This window comes from Myotis brandtii, unplaced genomic scaffold (genome assembly GCF_000412655.1).
Source record: "Myotis brandtii unplaced genomic scaffold, ASM41265v1 scaffold133, whole genome shotgun sequence".
Classification (NCBI taxonomy): domain Eukaryota; kingdom Metazoa; phylum Chordata; class Mammalia; order Chiroptera; family Vespertilionidae; genus Myotis; species Myotis brandtii.
Window position 1 is genome coordinate 2,744,884 of NW_005354718.1, and position 11,313 is coordinate 2,756,196.

Consider the following 11,313-nt stretch of genomic DNA (forward strand, 5'->3'; position numbering starts at 1 on the left):
GATTTCAGCCAGCACTGCTGCCAGGGCCTGTGGAGATGACTGCCTGCTCTGTTGGGCTGGGTCAAAGGACTAGGAGGCCAAGGGCCAAATATCATGCAAACTGAGCCCCACCCTCTCTCCCTAGCAGACTGAGGAGCTTGCTCAAAGGTTAAAGAAGACTGAGAAGACACCCACAGAGTGTTTTGTTGTTGTTAATCCTCACTCAAGGGTATTTTTTCCATTGATTTTTTTGTTTGTTTGTTGAGAGAGTGGCAGGGGGAGAGAGAGGGAGAGGAGAGAGAGAAACACCGCTTCCCATAACCACACCCCTCAAATCCTTCCCCACTGTTTTCTTTCTCCTTCTCTCCCCATCTCCTAACCTTTCCTGTTCTCCTTTCCTCACTCCTTTCTCCCTTTTCTTTTTAAATGTATTTTTATTGATTCAGAGAGGAAGGGAGAGGGAGAGAGAGAAACATCAATGATGAGAGAGAACCATTGATCGGCTGCCTCTTACATGCCCCCTACTGGGGGTTGAGCCTGTAGCCCTTGACTGGAATCGAACCCTGGACCTTTCAGTCTGCAGGCCAACGCTCTATCCACTGAGCAAAACCAGCTAGGGCTCTCCATTTTCTTTTTATACCAACTTGCAGTCTCCTGCTTCCCTTTCAGAATGCCATGTCAGGAGGAGTTCTATTTATTTATTTATTTCCTCACCCGAGAATATGGCTTTTTTAAAAATTGTTTTTGAGAGAAACATCGTTGTGAGAAGCATCAATCGGTTGGCTCCTGTACACACCTCAACTGGGGATCAAACCCACAACCTAGGTATGTGCCCTGACTTGTAATCAAACCTGCAACCCTTTGGTGTATGGGATGATGCTCCAATCAACTGAGCCACCCAGCCAGGGCTATTTTTCGTGTTTTTCTTTTTTTGGGGGGGGGCGGGGGGAAGAATCACATCTTTATTTTCATTAACCTTTAACTAACATTTAGCATTTCCTTTTTTTATTTTTTTTCAATTATAGTAGACAGACCTTGTTATATTAGTTTCAGGTGTACATCCCAGTAATTAAACATTATATAACTTACTAAGTGATCATCTCATATCTAATACCCATTTCACACTATACATAGTTATTACAATATTATTTACTATATTCCGTATGCTGTACTTTACATCCCTATGACTATTCTGTAAAAACCAATCTGTACTTCTTAATCCCTTCACCTTTCTCTCTCTCTCACACACACACACACACACACACACACACACACACACACACACCAGGGCTGGGAACCTGTAACCCAGGTATGTGCCCTAGACTAGGAATTGAACCGAGACCCTTTGGTGCACGGGCCGACACTAAACACTGAGCCACACCGGCCAGGGCCCACGTCAGTGCTTTTGAGGTCTGTTCTCTTGAGAGGACCTCAACAAACTGGGCACAGGGGGAACTTTGGATGTCTTCTCCAAGTTGCATTGTTGTCCCCACAGGTGTGATAATGGGTTGTCCTCTTTATTCCTTTTTACAATTTTGGCCTCCCCCTCCCTTCCTCATCTGATATGTTGTGTGTGGGGCTAGGGGGCTGCGGGGAGGGGGGCCGGTGCAGCTCCTGCACAGTACACATGTAGGTGTACATGTGGGAGGCCTCACCTCTCTTTGGAGCACAAATGCTTGACACGTGTATATCCAAGCCTGTGAACCAGCTATACATCCATGATTGGTATTGCCCAAATCGTGTACTCTTTCTTCCTGTACCCCTTCCTGGGCTGTGTGTGAGGATTGTAGGAAGGTCTGTGTCCCAGCTGCCCTTTCTGAGTATGGCCAGAGACGGTACTGGTGTTTAGGGACCCCTTTCACCCTCATGGGGCTGCAGAGATAGGCCCTTGTGGGCAAGGAAAAGAAGCAAGAAGAACAGATTGCAGAAGAAAACAGTCACTTGCCCTCTGTGGCAAGCGGAGCCTCTCTGCTGGGTGACTGGAATTCCCAGGTGGCCTGGGAGCTCCTTGGGGAGCTGTGGTTTGGTGCTAAGTCTGTTGTCTAACTCATCTCCCCAGGTGTGTGGTCGTGCTGTTCAACCCCCGGAAACACAAACAGCACCACATCCTCAACAGTTCCAGGTAAATGGTCTGGGCCCGCAGAGAGCAACCCCTCTTCCTGCGGACTGGGACGAGGGCACCGCCTGGGGTCTCTGCGACTCTTGGGACTGGGACCTGGTTGGGCCCCAAGGCCACAGAGGGGAATGCCACATGTGCCATTGATGTCTGCCGGTCTTGCCTTTTGAGGGAACTGTGAGGGAGCAAGGCTTAGGCCAGGCTGCCAGTGGCCCTCTGAGCCTGCCGCATCTCTTGCAGGAAAACCATCACTGCTCTTGCCTTCTCCCCTGATGGCAAGTACTTGGTCACTGGAGAGGTGAGTGAGGAGAAGGGGCTACAGTTCTGTGAAGAGGGTGGGTGGTCTGCCCTCAGCCGAGAGCTACAATTCTAGGCCTAGTTAGGGCTGCTGCCACTTTGGCTTCCAAAACAGAAGCCAAATCCTGGTGTTTGCTACACCTTAAAACAGTGGTTCTTAAGCTTCAGTGTGCATCAGAATCACCTGGAGGGCTTGTTAAAATGCACAGTGGTAGGCCTAACCCCAGTTTTTGATTCTGTAAGTTTGGGATGGGGCTCCAAAATTTGTATTTCTAACAAGTTCCCACATGCTGATCCTGCTGGTTTGGGAAGCACTTTCAAAACCACTGCCTTCAAATATTCCTTGTCCCCAGAGGCCCCCTGCTGGGCACATGAGGAATACCTCTTCCCGCGGAGAGAGTGGGGCAGAAATAGGCATGAACGGTAGTAGTTCTCAACCCTGGCTGCCCATAGAATCACTCAAGAAGCTTTGAACAAATACAGAGCTGTAGACCCTCACCCAGAGATATTGAACATAATCTGGGGCCGTTTTCTCCCTGATACTTACTGTTGTCCCGAGACGTTTGTTGTTTCCTCTCTACCTTTGCCCTGTACAGCACTCTGCTCTTGACTCTTGGCAGAGGTCATTAGAGAAGATTGTATCCAGTAGCTGAGGAGGCAAGGGCCCCCACTTTGAAAGGCTAGTGGGGTCTGTATGCTTCTGGCCCTCACTTCCAGTTCTTGCCTCCCTGCAGAGTGGGCACATGCCAGCAGTGCGGGTTTGGGACGTGGCTGAGCGTAGCCAGGTGGCAGAGCTGCAGGAGCATAAGTACGGTGTGGCTTGCGTGGCCTTTTCCCCTAGTGCCAAGTACATTGTCTCCGTGGGCTACCAACATGACATGATCGTCAACGTCTGGGCCTGGAAGGTGAGTGGGCTGGGTGGGCTGGGCTGGCAGCCTCATGGGGTTCAAGGGCCAGTTGGAGAGCCAGGAAGATACTGACCTGAGTCCCTTCATTCTACTCTGCTAATCTCAGCCTCATTCTAGAAAATGATCTGAAGCAGGAAAGATCAACTATAGCCAAGCGTGTTGGTAGAAAGGGGCTAGCTTCCTGCCTTTGAGGACCTCCATAGGAAATGAATCTCTTCAACTCCTCTGAAAAGGGATTCTTTATCCTCCCCCTTTTTTTTCAGACCAATAAACCATGAAAAGAAAGATCTTTTTTTTTTTTTCCCAAGCTCCAAGAGGCAGGACCTTGATTCTCCCTTTGGCTTTCCCTCCAGAAAAACATTGTGGTGGCCTCCAATAAGGTGTCCAGCCGGGTGACAGCAGTGTCCTTCTCTGAAGATTGCAGCTACTTTGTCACTGCAGGGAACCGACACATCAAATTCTGGTACCTTGATGACAGTAAGACCTCAAAGGTGAGATGCTGAGGCTGGAAGTAGCCAGCAGGGTCAGGGCCTGCTCAGCCCACCCCAGGAGACCCTGCTCCATTGGGGCCCTTCGCTGTTTGCTCGGCAGCTGTACAGAAGTTCTGGATGAGCTAGATGCTCTCAGGACCGCGGGGTAGTCTCACAGAGCAAGGGGGCCTAGTTTCTAGGGGCAGGCTCTGGCGGTAGGTGGGTGGGCAACAGTGATATGTCTCCACAGGTGAATGCCACTGTGCCCCTGTTGGGCCGCTCAGGGCTGCTGGGGGAGCTACGGAACAACCTGTTCACCGATGTGGCCTGTGGCCGAGGGAAGAAAGCAGACAGTACCTTCTGCATCACATCCTCAGGGCTACTGTGCGAGTTCAGTGACCGGAGGCTTTTGGATAAGTGGGTGGAGCTGAGAGTAAGTACCCCTGGCCCAGTTGGTTGGGGCTGTGCATGTAATGGCTCAGGTGAGAATTGATACCTGTGGCTTATACCAGGGGCTGAGCCCTCGTGCATGCAGGAGGGGACCCCAGGAGAGAGAACTCCGCCCAGTTTCAGCCCATGGAGATCTGTATAACTGCCTCCTCTCTGCTCTCTTTCTGTCTGTCTTTCCCCTGCTTTCCTCTTCTGCTCAGAACACAGACAGCTTCACAGTAAGTGATGCCTAGACTCTCCTGTCTTTCTCGTGCTATTTTCTTTTCTTTGCTGGGCTTTTCCTACTTTGTTTTCTTTGCCAAAACGTGCAGTATCTTAGGAGGGTCCTTGACTCCCATCCCCCAAAGGGCACATGACTATGGGCCCTCTGGCCACCTGCTGCTGGAGGGAGGGGCATCTCTAGATAACAGCTGATGGGCTCAGGCCAGAGCAGCTGGGCTGCTTTTCCTTTGCCGGTGCCTTGGTTGGTCTCTCCTCTTGGCAGGTGATTGTTGAGGAGGGGTTGGCAGGTGGCCTCTCCTGACCTGAGCCCCTCTGCCTGCAGACCACCGTGGCCTACTGCATCTCTGTGAGCCAAGACTACATCTTTTGTGGCTGTGCTGATGGCACCGTGCGCCTCTTCAACCCCTCTAACCTGCACTTTCTCAGCACCCTGCCCCGGCCCCATGCCTTGGGGACAGACATTGCCAGTGTCACTGAGGCCAGGTGAGCTCTGTGCGCCCCCTGCGTCCATTCACAGCCTCAGGCTGTGCTCAGCCTTTAGGGAACAGGTGAAGAGTATCCATGCCCCTAGGATAACCAGAAATACCTCTGTAGACAAACAAATTTGGGTTTATTGGTACTTGTTGCAACCAAGGAGAAATGGGGAGTATCTCAGTAAGTGGGGGCTGTTTTAAGTGTAGGGGTATTGTAAGATTTGAGATATATGTGAGGTGATTTTAGAAAGGTTCAGGGGTTGAAATTTTGCTCTGGTTGGATGCTGTCAGGAAGTGGGGGCAATTCTATAATTAGGCATCCTAATAATTTTTACCTTATGAAGTGGGACTAAAGCTGTAATTGGTAAAGCAGCAGCAGTCAATCCTGATAGACAGGAAAGGGTGGTGTTTGGTTATTTTTGTGGTTTGCACAGTGATCTTGTTTTTATCTCTGTCAGACACAATGGCAGTAATCTTGTTTTATTTTGCTCTGCCATGGCCATAGAGCGACCCTGTCTGACGTTGGTGTTCTGTGACATTGTGCTCATCAGGAGAACACCATGGCCCAGTAGCTAGTGCCAGGTCAGCTCCCAGCTGACGGCTGTCAGGGGCTGCTTTGTCTTTCTTAGGCAGCTGCTTTCAAACCTGCGGGTCTGGAGAGGGCTCCCATGCCCTGCTCCTTCCGTCATGGGTTAGCTTCTGTTTTCATTCCTTTTAGTCCTTCATTTTATCAGCTTCTCACTCACCAGTTTGCTTATCCTCTTCCCACAGTCGCCTCTTCTCTGGAGTGGCCAATGCCAGGTATCCAGACACCATTGCCTTGACCTTTGATCCCACTAATCAGTGGCTATCTTGTGTATACAACGACCACAGCATTTATGTTTGGGATGTGAGGGACCCCAAGAAAGTGGGCAAGGTGTACTCGGCTCTGTATCATTCCTCCTGCGTCTGGAGTGTAGAGGTACGTGGGCTGGGATGGCTTGAGACAGGCCAGGTTTGCTGGGATGCCGTTGTGAAGACGGGAAGTGGGATCCCCAAGTATAACGTTATGCTCCCGCTGCCTCCTTGTTTCTCTAGCAGCATCCCTGTACCTCCACCTATCTTCGGATGGGTCCTGATGATTGAGCTTGCATTTTATGCTTCTGTATCTTAGGCTTCTTCCAATGTGGCCCTGTCCATTCTTAGCTTTGCCTTGTCCAAGGCTCCGTGATTTTGGACAAGTTAATGAACTTGACCGAACTTCAGTTTCCTCAACTGTAAAATGATGTACCTGATTCACCTAATTGTTCTGAGAAGTAAATGAAATAATGTTAAGTGGGAGACACAGAAGAGTCCCTGGCATAGAGCGGGTGCTTGGTTAGCGTGCTTTCCCTTAGTGGACATCTAATGATTAGGGCTTGCTCACTGTGTGACGGACACTAGGCTGTCTTGGCCAGTGAGATTATCCCTTTCATCTCATTCCCTTTCCCTGGGCGAGGACTGCTCCCCACCTGGAGATCTGACTTGGTGGGTGCTTGGTTAGTGTGCTTTCCCTTAGTGAACATCTAATAATTAGGGCTTGCTCACTGTGTGACAGACACTAGGCTGTCTTGGCCAGTGAGATTATTATTCCTTTAATCTCATTCCTTTTCCTTGGGCGAGGACTGCTCCCCACCTGGAGATCTGACTTGGTTCCCTCTGCCCCTTCAGGTCTACCCAGAAGTGAAGGACAGTAACCAAGCCTGCCTCCCCCCCAGTTCCTTCATCACCTGTTCCTCAGACAACACCATCCGCCTGTGGAACACAGAGAGCTCCGGGGTGCATGGCTCCACCCTGCACCGAAATATCCTCAGCAATGTGAGCCCTGAGGCCTTAGGGCCCCCACTCTCTACTTAGTATTCCCATCCCCTCAGCCTTCATACCTTCTCAGGAACGGGGTCCCCAGACCTTGATCTTCCAGCTCTGATTTGACTGGGCTCTTTAAGCCAAAGGCTTATCTTGTCCAGCAATCCTCTTCCCTTGCAATTATATTGTGTCAGGCCTGCCTTACCCACTTCTCTGCATCTGCTCCACCAGGACCTCATTAAGATCATCTATGTGGATGGGAACACTCAGGCCCTGCTGGACACTGAGCTGCCTGGAGGAGACAAAGCTGATGGGTCCCTGATGGATCCCCGTGTGGGCATCCGTTCTGTGTGTATCAGCCCCAATGGACAGCATCTAGCTTCGGGGGACCGTATGGGCACGCTCAGGTAATGCCAGGCCTGGAGTGGATACTGACTGTGTCTCATGGTGCAGGCTGGAGGAGTTAGGTCCCCAAGGACAGAAAAGTTTGGTTCAAAAAGATTGGGGGAGATATTTATATACAAGGGGAAGATAACTTTACAATGAAGAAACACAGCAGGAACCATCCTCAAACAAATGATCAAGCTTAATATCTTCATGTCAACATCATGAAGCCCATAATATGATATAGTAATAAGGACATAGCACTGTTTCTGTGTTATTCTTGCCAAAAATGCATACACTCATTCCAATCTTGAGAAAACATCAGACAAACTCAAAGTGAGGTACATGTGGCAGAGTACCTATATTGATCTCTTCAAAAGCGTCAGGGTCATGACAGGTGAGGGAAGACTGAAGAACTATTCAAGACTGCAAGAGACTAAAGAGAAATAACAACTAAATGCAAATTGGATAGGATCTTGGATTCAGAAAAAGAACATTGTGGAAAAACTGGTGAAATCCAAATAAAGTGTTTTATTATTAGTATTGTATGAATGTAAATTTCCTGGCTCTGGTCATTGAACTGTTGTTATGTAAGATGTGTACATTTGGGAAAGCTGGGTAAAGGAAATATGGAAACTCTTCTGTACTCATTACAACCTTCCTCTAAGCCTAAAAAAAAATAGTAAATGTTGGAAAAGATTGGGAGAGAGGTTGTAGCAGAGAAAGCAGCGTGAATCTCTCTTCCTGAAGCCTGGCAATGACCTCTACCATCCTCTCCTCATTTCTGCAGGGTGCACGAGCTGCAGTCCCTTAGTGAGATGCTGAAGGTGGAGGCCCATGACTCGGAAATTCTGTGCCTGGAGTACTCTAAGCCAGACACAGGTCAGGAGGATACCTGGTCCCTAGCCCAGAATGGCACAGGGCTCCTCCATCCTGCTAGTGCCACTTACCTCTGTCCTGGCTCTTGGATGTGAGACTGAAAGTCCTTTGAATCATTTGGTGTCTTTGCAGGTTTAGAGGAGGACAGCTCCATGGGGCTCAGTTACTGCAGGCCTCTTTGCCTGGCTCAGGTAGGGGCCTGCTCTGGGCACTTGTGGGCTGATGAGTTCTTCTAACCCCAGGTCTGAAGCTGCTAGCGTCAGCGAGCCGGGACAGGCTGATCCATGTGCTGGATGCTGGACGGGAGTATAGCCTACAGCAGACGTTGGACGAGCACTCGTCCTCCATCACTGCTGTCAAGTTTGCAGGTGGGGGCAGGGTAATTGAGACACATTCTGTCACCTACCACCAACATCATCCTTACCCCTCTCCCCACTGCCACCTGCCTTCCGCCGCTGTGAGAAGGGTGTGCCTGTCATGGGGAATGTTGGACAGCTGCTGGGAGGCCTGGGGCTGGATGGGAAGGCAGGTGGAATGTAAACTCTTAGTCCGGGGGATCCTGAGCCAGCCAGGTTGGCTGAGGATAGGGGTAAAGGAAAGCCCAGGTTTGGAGGTAAGCATCCTGATTTAATTGGTTGTCCCAGTCATGTAGAGTAGCTCAATAGGGGGGAAGGAAGGGAGAAAGGCAGAGGAAAAGCTGGCCCCACGTGGTGAGAGCAATGGGAATAACTAGGCCTCTCCCTTCCATAGCCAGCGATGGGCAAGTCCGCATGATCAGCTGTGGAGCAGACAAGAGCATCTACTTCCGCACTGCACAGAAGGTGAGGGGATGGGGTTTCCTTGAATGGCGCAGCGAGAGGTGCTGGGGGTCTCTGCCATTCCCGTACCTGAGGTTATGAGAGGTGAAGAGAGAAAGCAGGGCTCTCTGGGCCTGGTGAGACATGGGGCTTGGGTCTGTCCATATGCTCCACCCCTGCAGTCTGGAGATGGAGTCCAGTTCACACGGACACACCACGTGGTACGGAAGACGACCCTCTATGACATGGACGTGGAGCCCAGCTGGAAGTACACGGCTATTGGCTGCCAGGACCGTAATATTCGGTGGGCATCTTTTTTTCAGACAATCTGACCACATTCCTTGACGCCCAAGGGGGTCAGCTCTAGGCACCTCAGTCCCCATGTCTGCCTTTTTGTCCAGGACTTTGTGATCTCTTGAGCCCATGGAATGAGTACTTTGCCTCACCCAAGAGGTGGTAGTCCCTTTGGTGTAGGGGAGTGGCTCCTATAGAGAATGTGGGAGTGAATTCTGGTATTTCTACCACCCAGGTGTGCTGGATCGTGACCTCTTCCTCATGTGAATGAGAGTGTGTTTCTTTACAGGATCTTTAACATCAGCAGTGGGAAGCAGAAGAAGCTGTTTAAAGGGTCACAGGGTGAGGATGGCACTCTGATTAAGGTAAGGGCCAGTAGATGGGCTCTGGGCCAGAGAACAGGAGGATGGGGTGCTAGGTGGAGGCGGACCGGTGCTTCCCATCTCCTCCCAGCTGTGCGTCCCACTCCTCAGGTGCAGACGGACCCCTCGGGGATCTACATTGCCACCAGCTGTTCTGACAAGAACCTCTCCATTTTTGACTTCGCCTCAGGCGAGTGTGTGGCCACCATGTTTGGCCACTCAGGTGAGTGTAGCCCCAATACTCTACCGCTGGAACTTTACTCTTCCTTTAGTTTTTTGGGACCTATCAGAGCTGCCTGCCCCTCCCTTCCAAACAACCCCCGACCTCCACTGTTGGAATAGGAGCTTGGCTGGGACTTCAGGGGCTCATAGGCCATATTCTTTGTTCTCCACAGAGATTGTCACTGGCATGAAATTTAGTAATGACTGCAAACATCTCATCTCTGTGTCGGGGGACAGGTGAGCAGAAGCCACAGCACACCCTCCCCTCCCCTCTTCGTCTCATGATGTCTCTAGGACGTAGGGCTGAAAGGGGTATTTCTTGGCTGGACCTGACCCGCACTACAGGGTGGCTCTGGTCTCCTTGTCAGCCCATGGAGAAGGGGAACCAATGGTGTTGCTGCCCCCAGAGTTCTACCCTCCCCCTCCCTCACACAAGTCTGTGGCTCTACCCAGCTGCATATTTGTGTGGCGCCTGAGCTCTGAGATGACCATCAGCATGAGGCAGCGTCTTGCTGAGCTGCGCCAGCGGCAGCGAGGGGTCAAGCAGCAAGGACCATCCTCTCCCCAAAGGACGGCTGGACCCAGTCGGTGAGAACAGAGTATGGGATGTGGGCCGGCAGTGGGTGGGCGTCCACGTTGCTTGCTGTCATCTTACTGCTCCTCCTCTTTGCTCTGCACCTGCCATTCAGCAACTCTGTATCCCCCAATACCTGTTTCTCACATGAAGACCTGTGACATTGTTCTCTTTCCCCATGACCTTCCTTGTCTTGGACTCAGGCACGAGGCCCCGTCGATGCTGTCTTCTGGACCAGCTCTCTCATCAGATAGTGACAAGGAGGGAGAAGATGAGTGCACTGAAGAAGAAGAACTTCCAGCTCTGCCCATCCTTGCCAAGGGCACCAAGAAAGAACCAGGTCTGTGGAAGTCTGGATGGGGCTAGACAGGCACCAGAGGGTATAGTGGCTGGATATACTCTTTCTGAGACTGGGGGGTAAGAGCAATGTGAGCTGAGGAAACTGGAGCATCATTGTGGCCACATAGGGTATGGACTGGTGTGGGGCCAGGGCTCTGGGGTGGGTGGGCAGGAGACATTCTCTGACTGCCTGTCTCTGTCTAGCCTTGGTGCCCAGCCCAGCCCTGCCCCGAAGCCTGTCCCACTGGGAAATGAGTCGGGTGAGTCACCATTGTTAAAATGCCCTTCCAAGGTTACAGAGGTGAAGGAAGGTGAAAGCAGGGCTCTGGGCTTGGCAAGGCCTTTGGGTGTGGGGTCTTCCCACATGCTCCACCCTTGTGTCCAAGGAAGAACCTTGTGGGAGGAGTTTGGGCGGCTAGGCTGGTCCCAGGTCGGGGATGATGAAGCTCAGGCATTGCCTTCCTGTAGGCCAGGTGAGGGGCCTGCAAGGATTAGTCGCTGCTGGGGAAGCACTCCACTTGTTCAGCTGCCTGGGGGCCTGGGGGTAAATGTGAACAAAGAACAGGTTGAGGTGGGGAGTAGAAAGGGGGTTTCTGAGCCAAATGGTTAAAAGTAAAGTTCAAGAAAATCAAAGATCCAAAGAGCAGAAATGTGGAGAAACTATAGCTCTAAAGATCCCAGGTTAGGAGGTAAGTTCAAAACTTCCAGGTAGTTGGTGTAGCC

General features: G+C 51.1%; 1 protein-coding gene across 4 annotated transcripts in view; it reads left to right on the forward strand.

Moving 5' to 3' along the window:
* MAPKBP1 (mitogen-activated protein kinase binding protein 1) overlaps positions 1–11,313 on the forward strand; it is a 57,227-nt gene that overhangs the window by 38,309 nt on the left and 7,605 nt on the right. Inside the window, exons 3-22 of one of the 4 annotated variants that reach the window (XM_014534823.1) lie at positions 2,039–2,101; positions 2,336–2,393; positions 3,127–3,297; positions 3,654–3,791; positions 4,021–4,203; positions 4,421–4,438; positions 4,765–4,925; positions 5,687–5,876; positions 6,605–6,751; positions 6,971–7,146; positions 7,914–8,005; positions 8,245–8,370; positions 8,753–8,823; positions 8,982–9,103; positions 9,383–9,458; positions 9,567–9,678; positions 9,851–9,914; positions 10,131–10,265; positions 10,449–10,591; positions 10,795–10,850. In XM_014534823.1, the coding sequence (XP_014390309.1) occupies positions 2,039–2,101; positions 2,336–2,393; positions 3,127–3,297; positions 3,654–3,791; positions 4,021–4,203; positions 4,421–4,438; positions 4,765–4,925; positions 5,687–5,876; positions 6,605–6,751; positions 6,971–7,146; positions 7,914–8,005; positions 8,245–8,370; positions 8,753–8,823; positions 8,982–9,103; positions 9,383–9,458; positions 9,567–9,678; positions 9,851–9,914; positions 10,131–10,265; positions 10,449–10,591; positions 10,795–10,850 (2,302 nt within the window). The remainder of the gene's footprint in view (positions 1–2,038; positions 2,102–2,335; positions 2,394–3,126; positions 3,298–3,653; positions 3,792–4,020; positions 4,204–4,420; positions 4,439–4,764; positions 4,926–5,686; positions 5,877–6,604; positions 6,752–6,970; positions 7,147–7,913; positions 8,006–8,244; positions 8,371–8,752; positions 8,824–8,981; positions 9,104–9,382; positions 9,459–9,566; positions 9,679–9,850; positions 9,915–10,130; positions 10,266–10,448; positions 10,592–10,794; positions 10,851–11,313) is intronic. The other 3 variants (XM_005860277.2, XM_014534822.1, XM_005860280.2) reach the window with 3 other exon arrangements.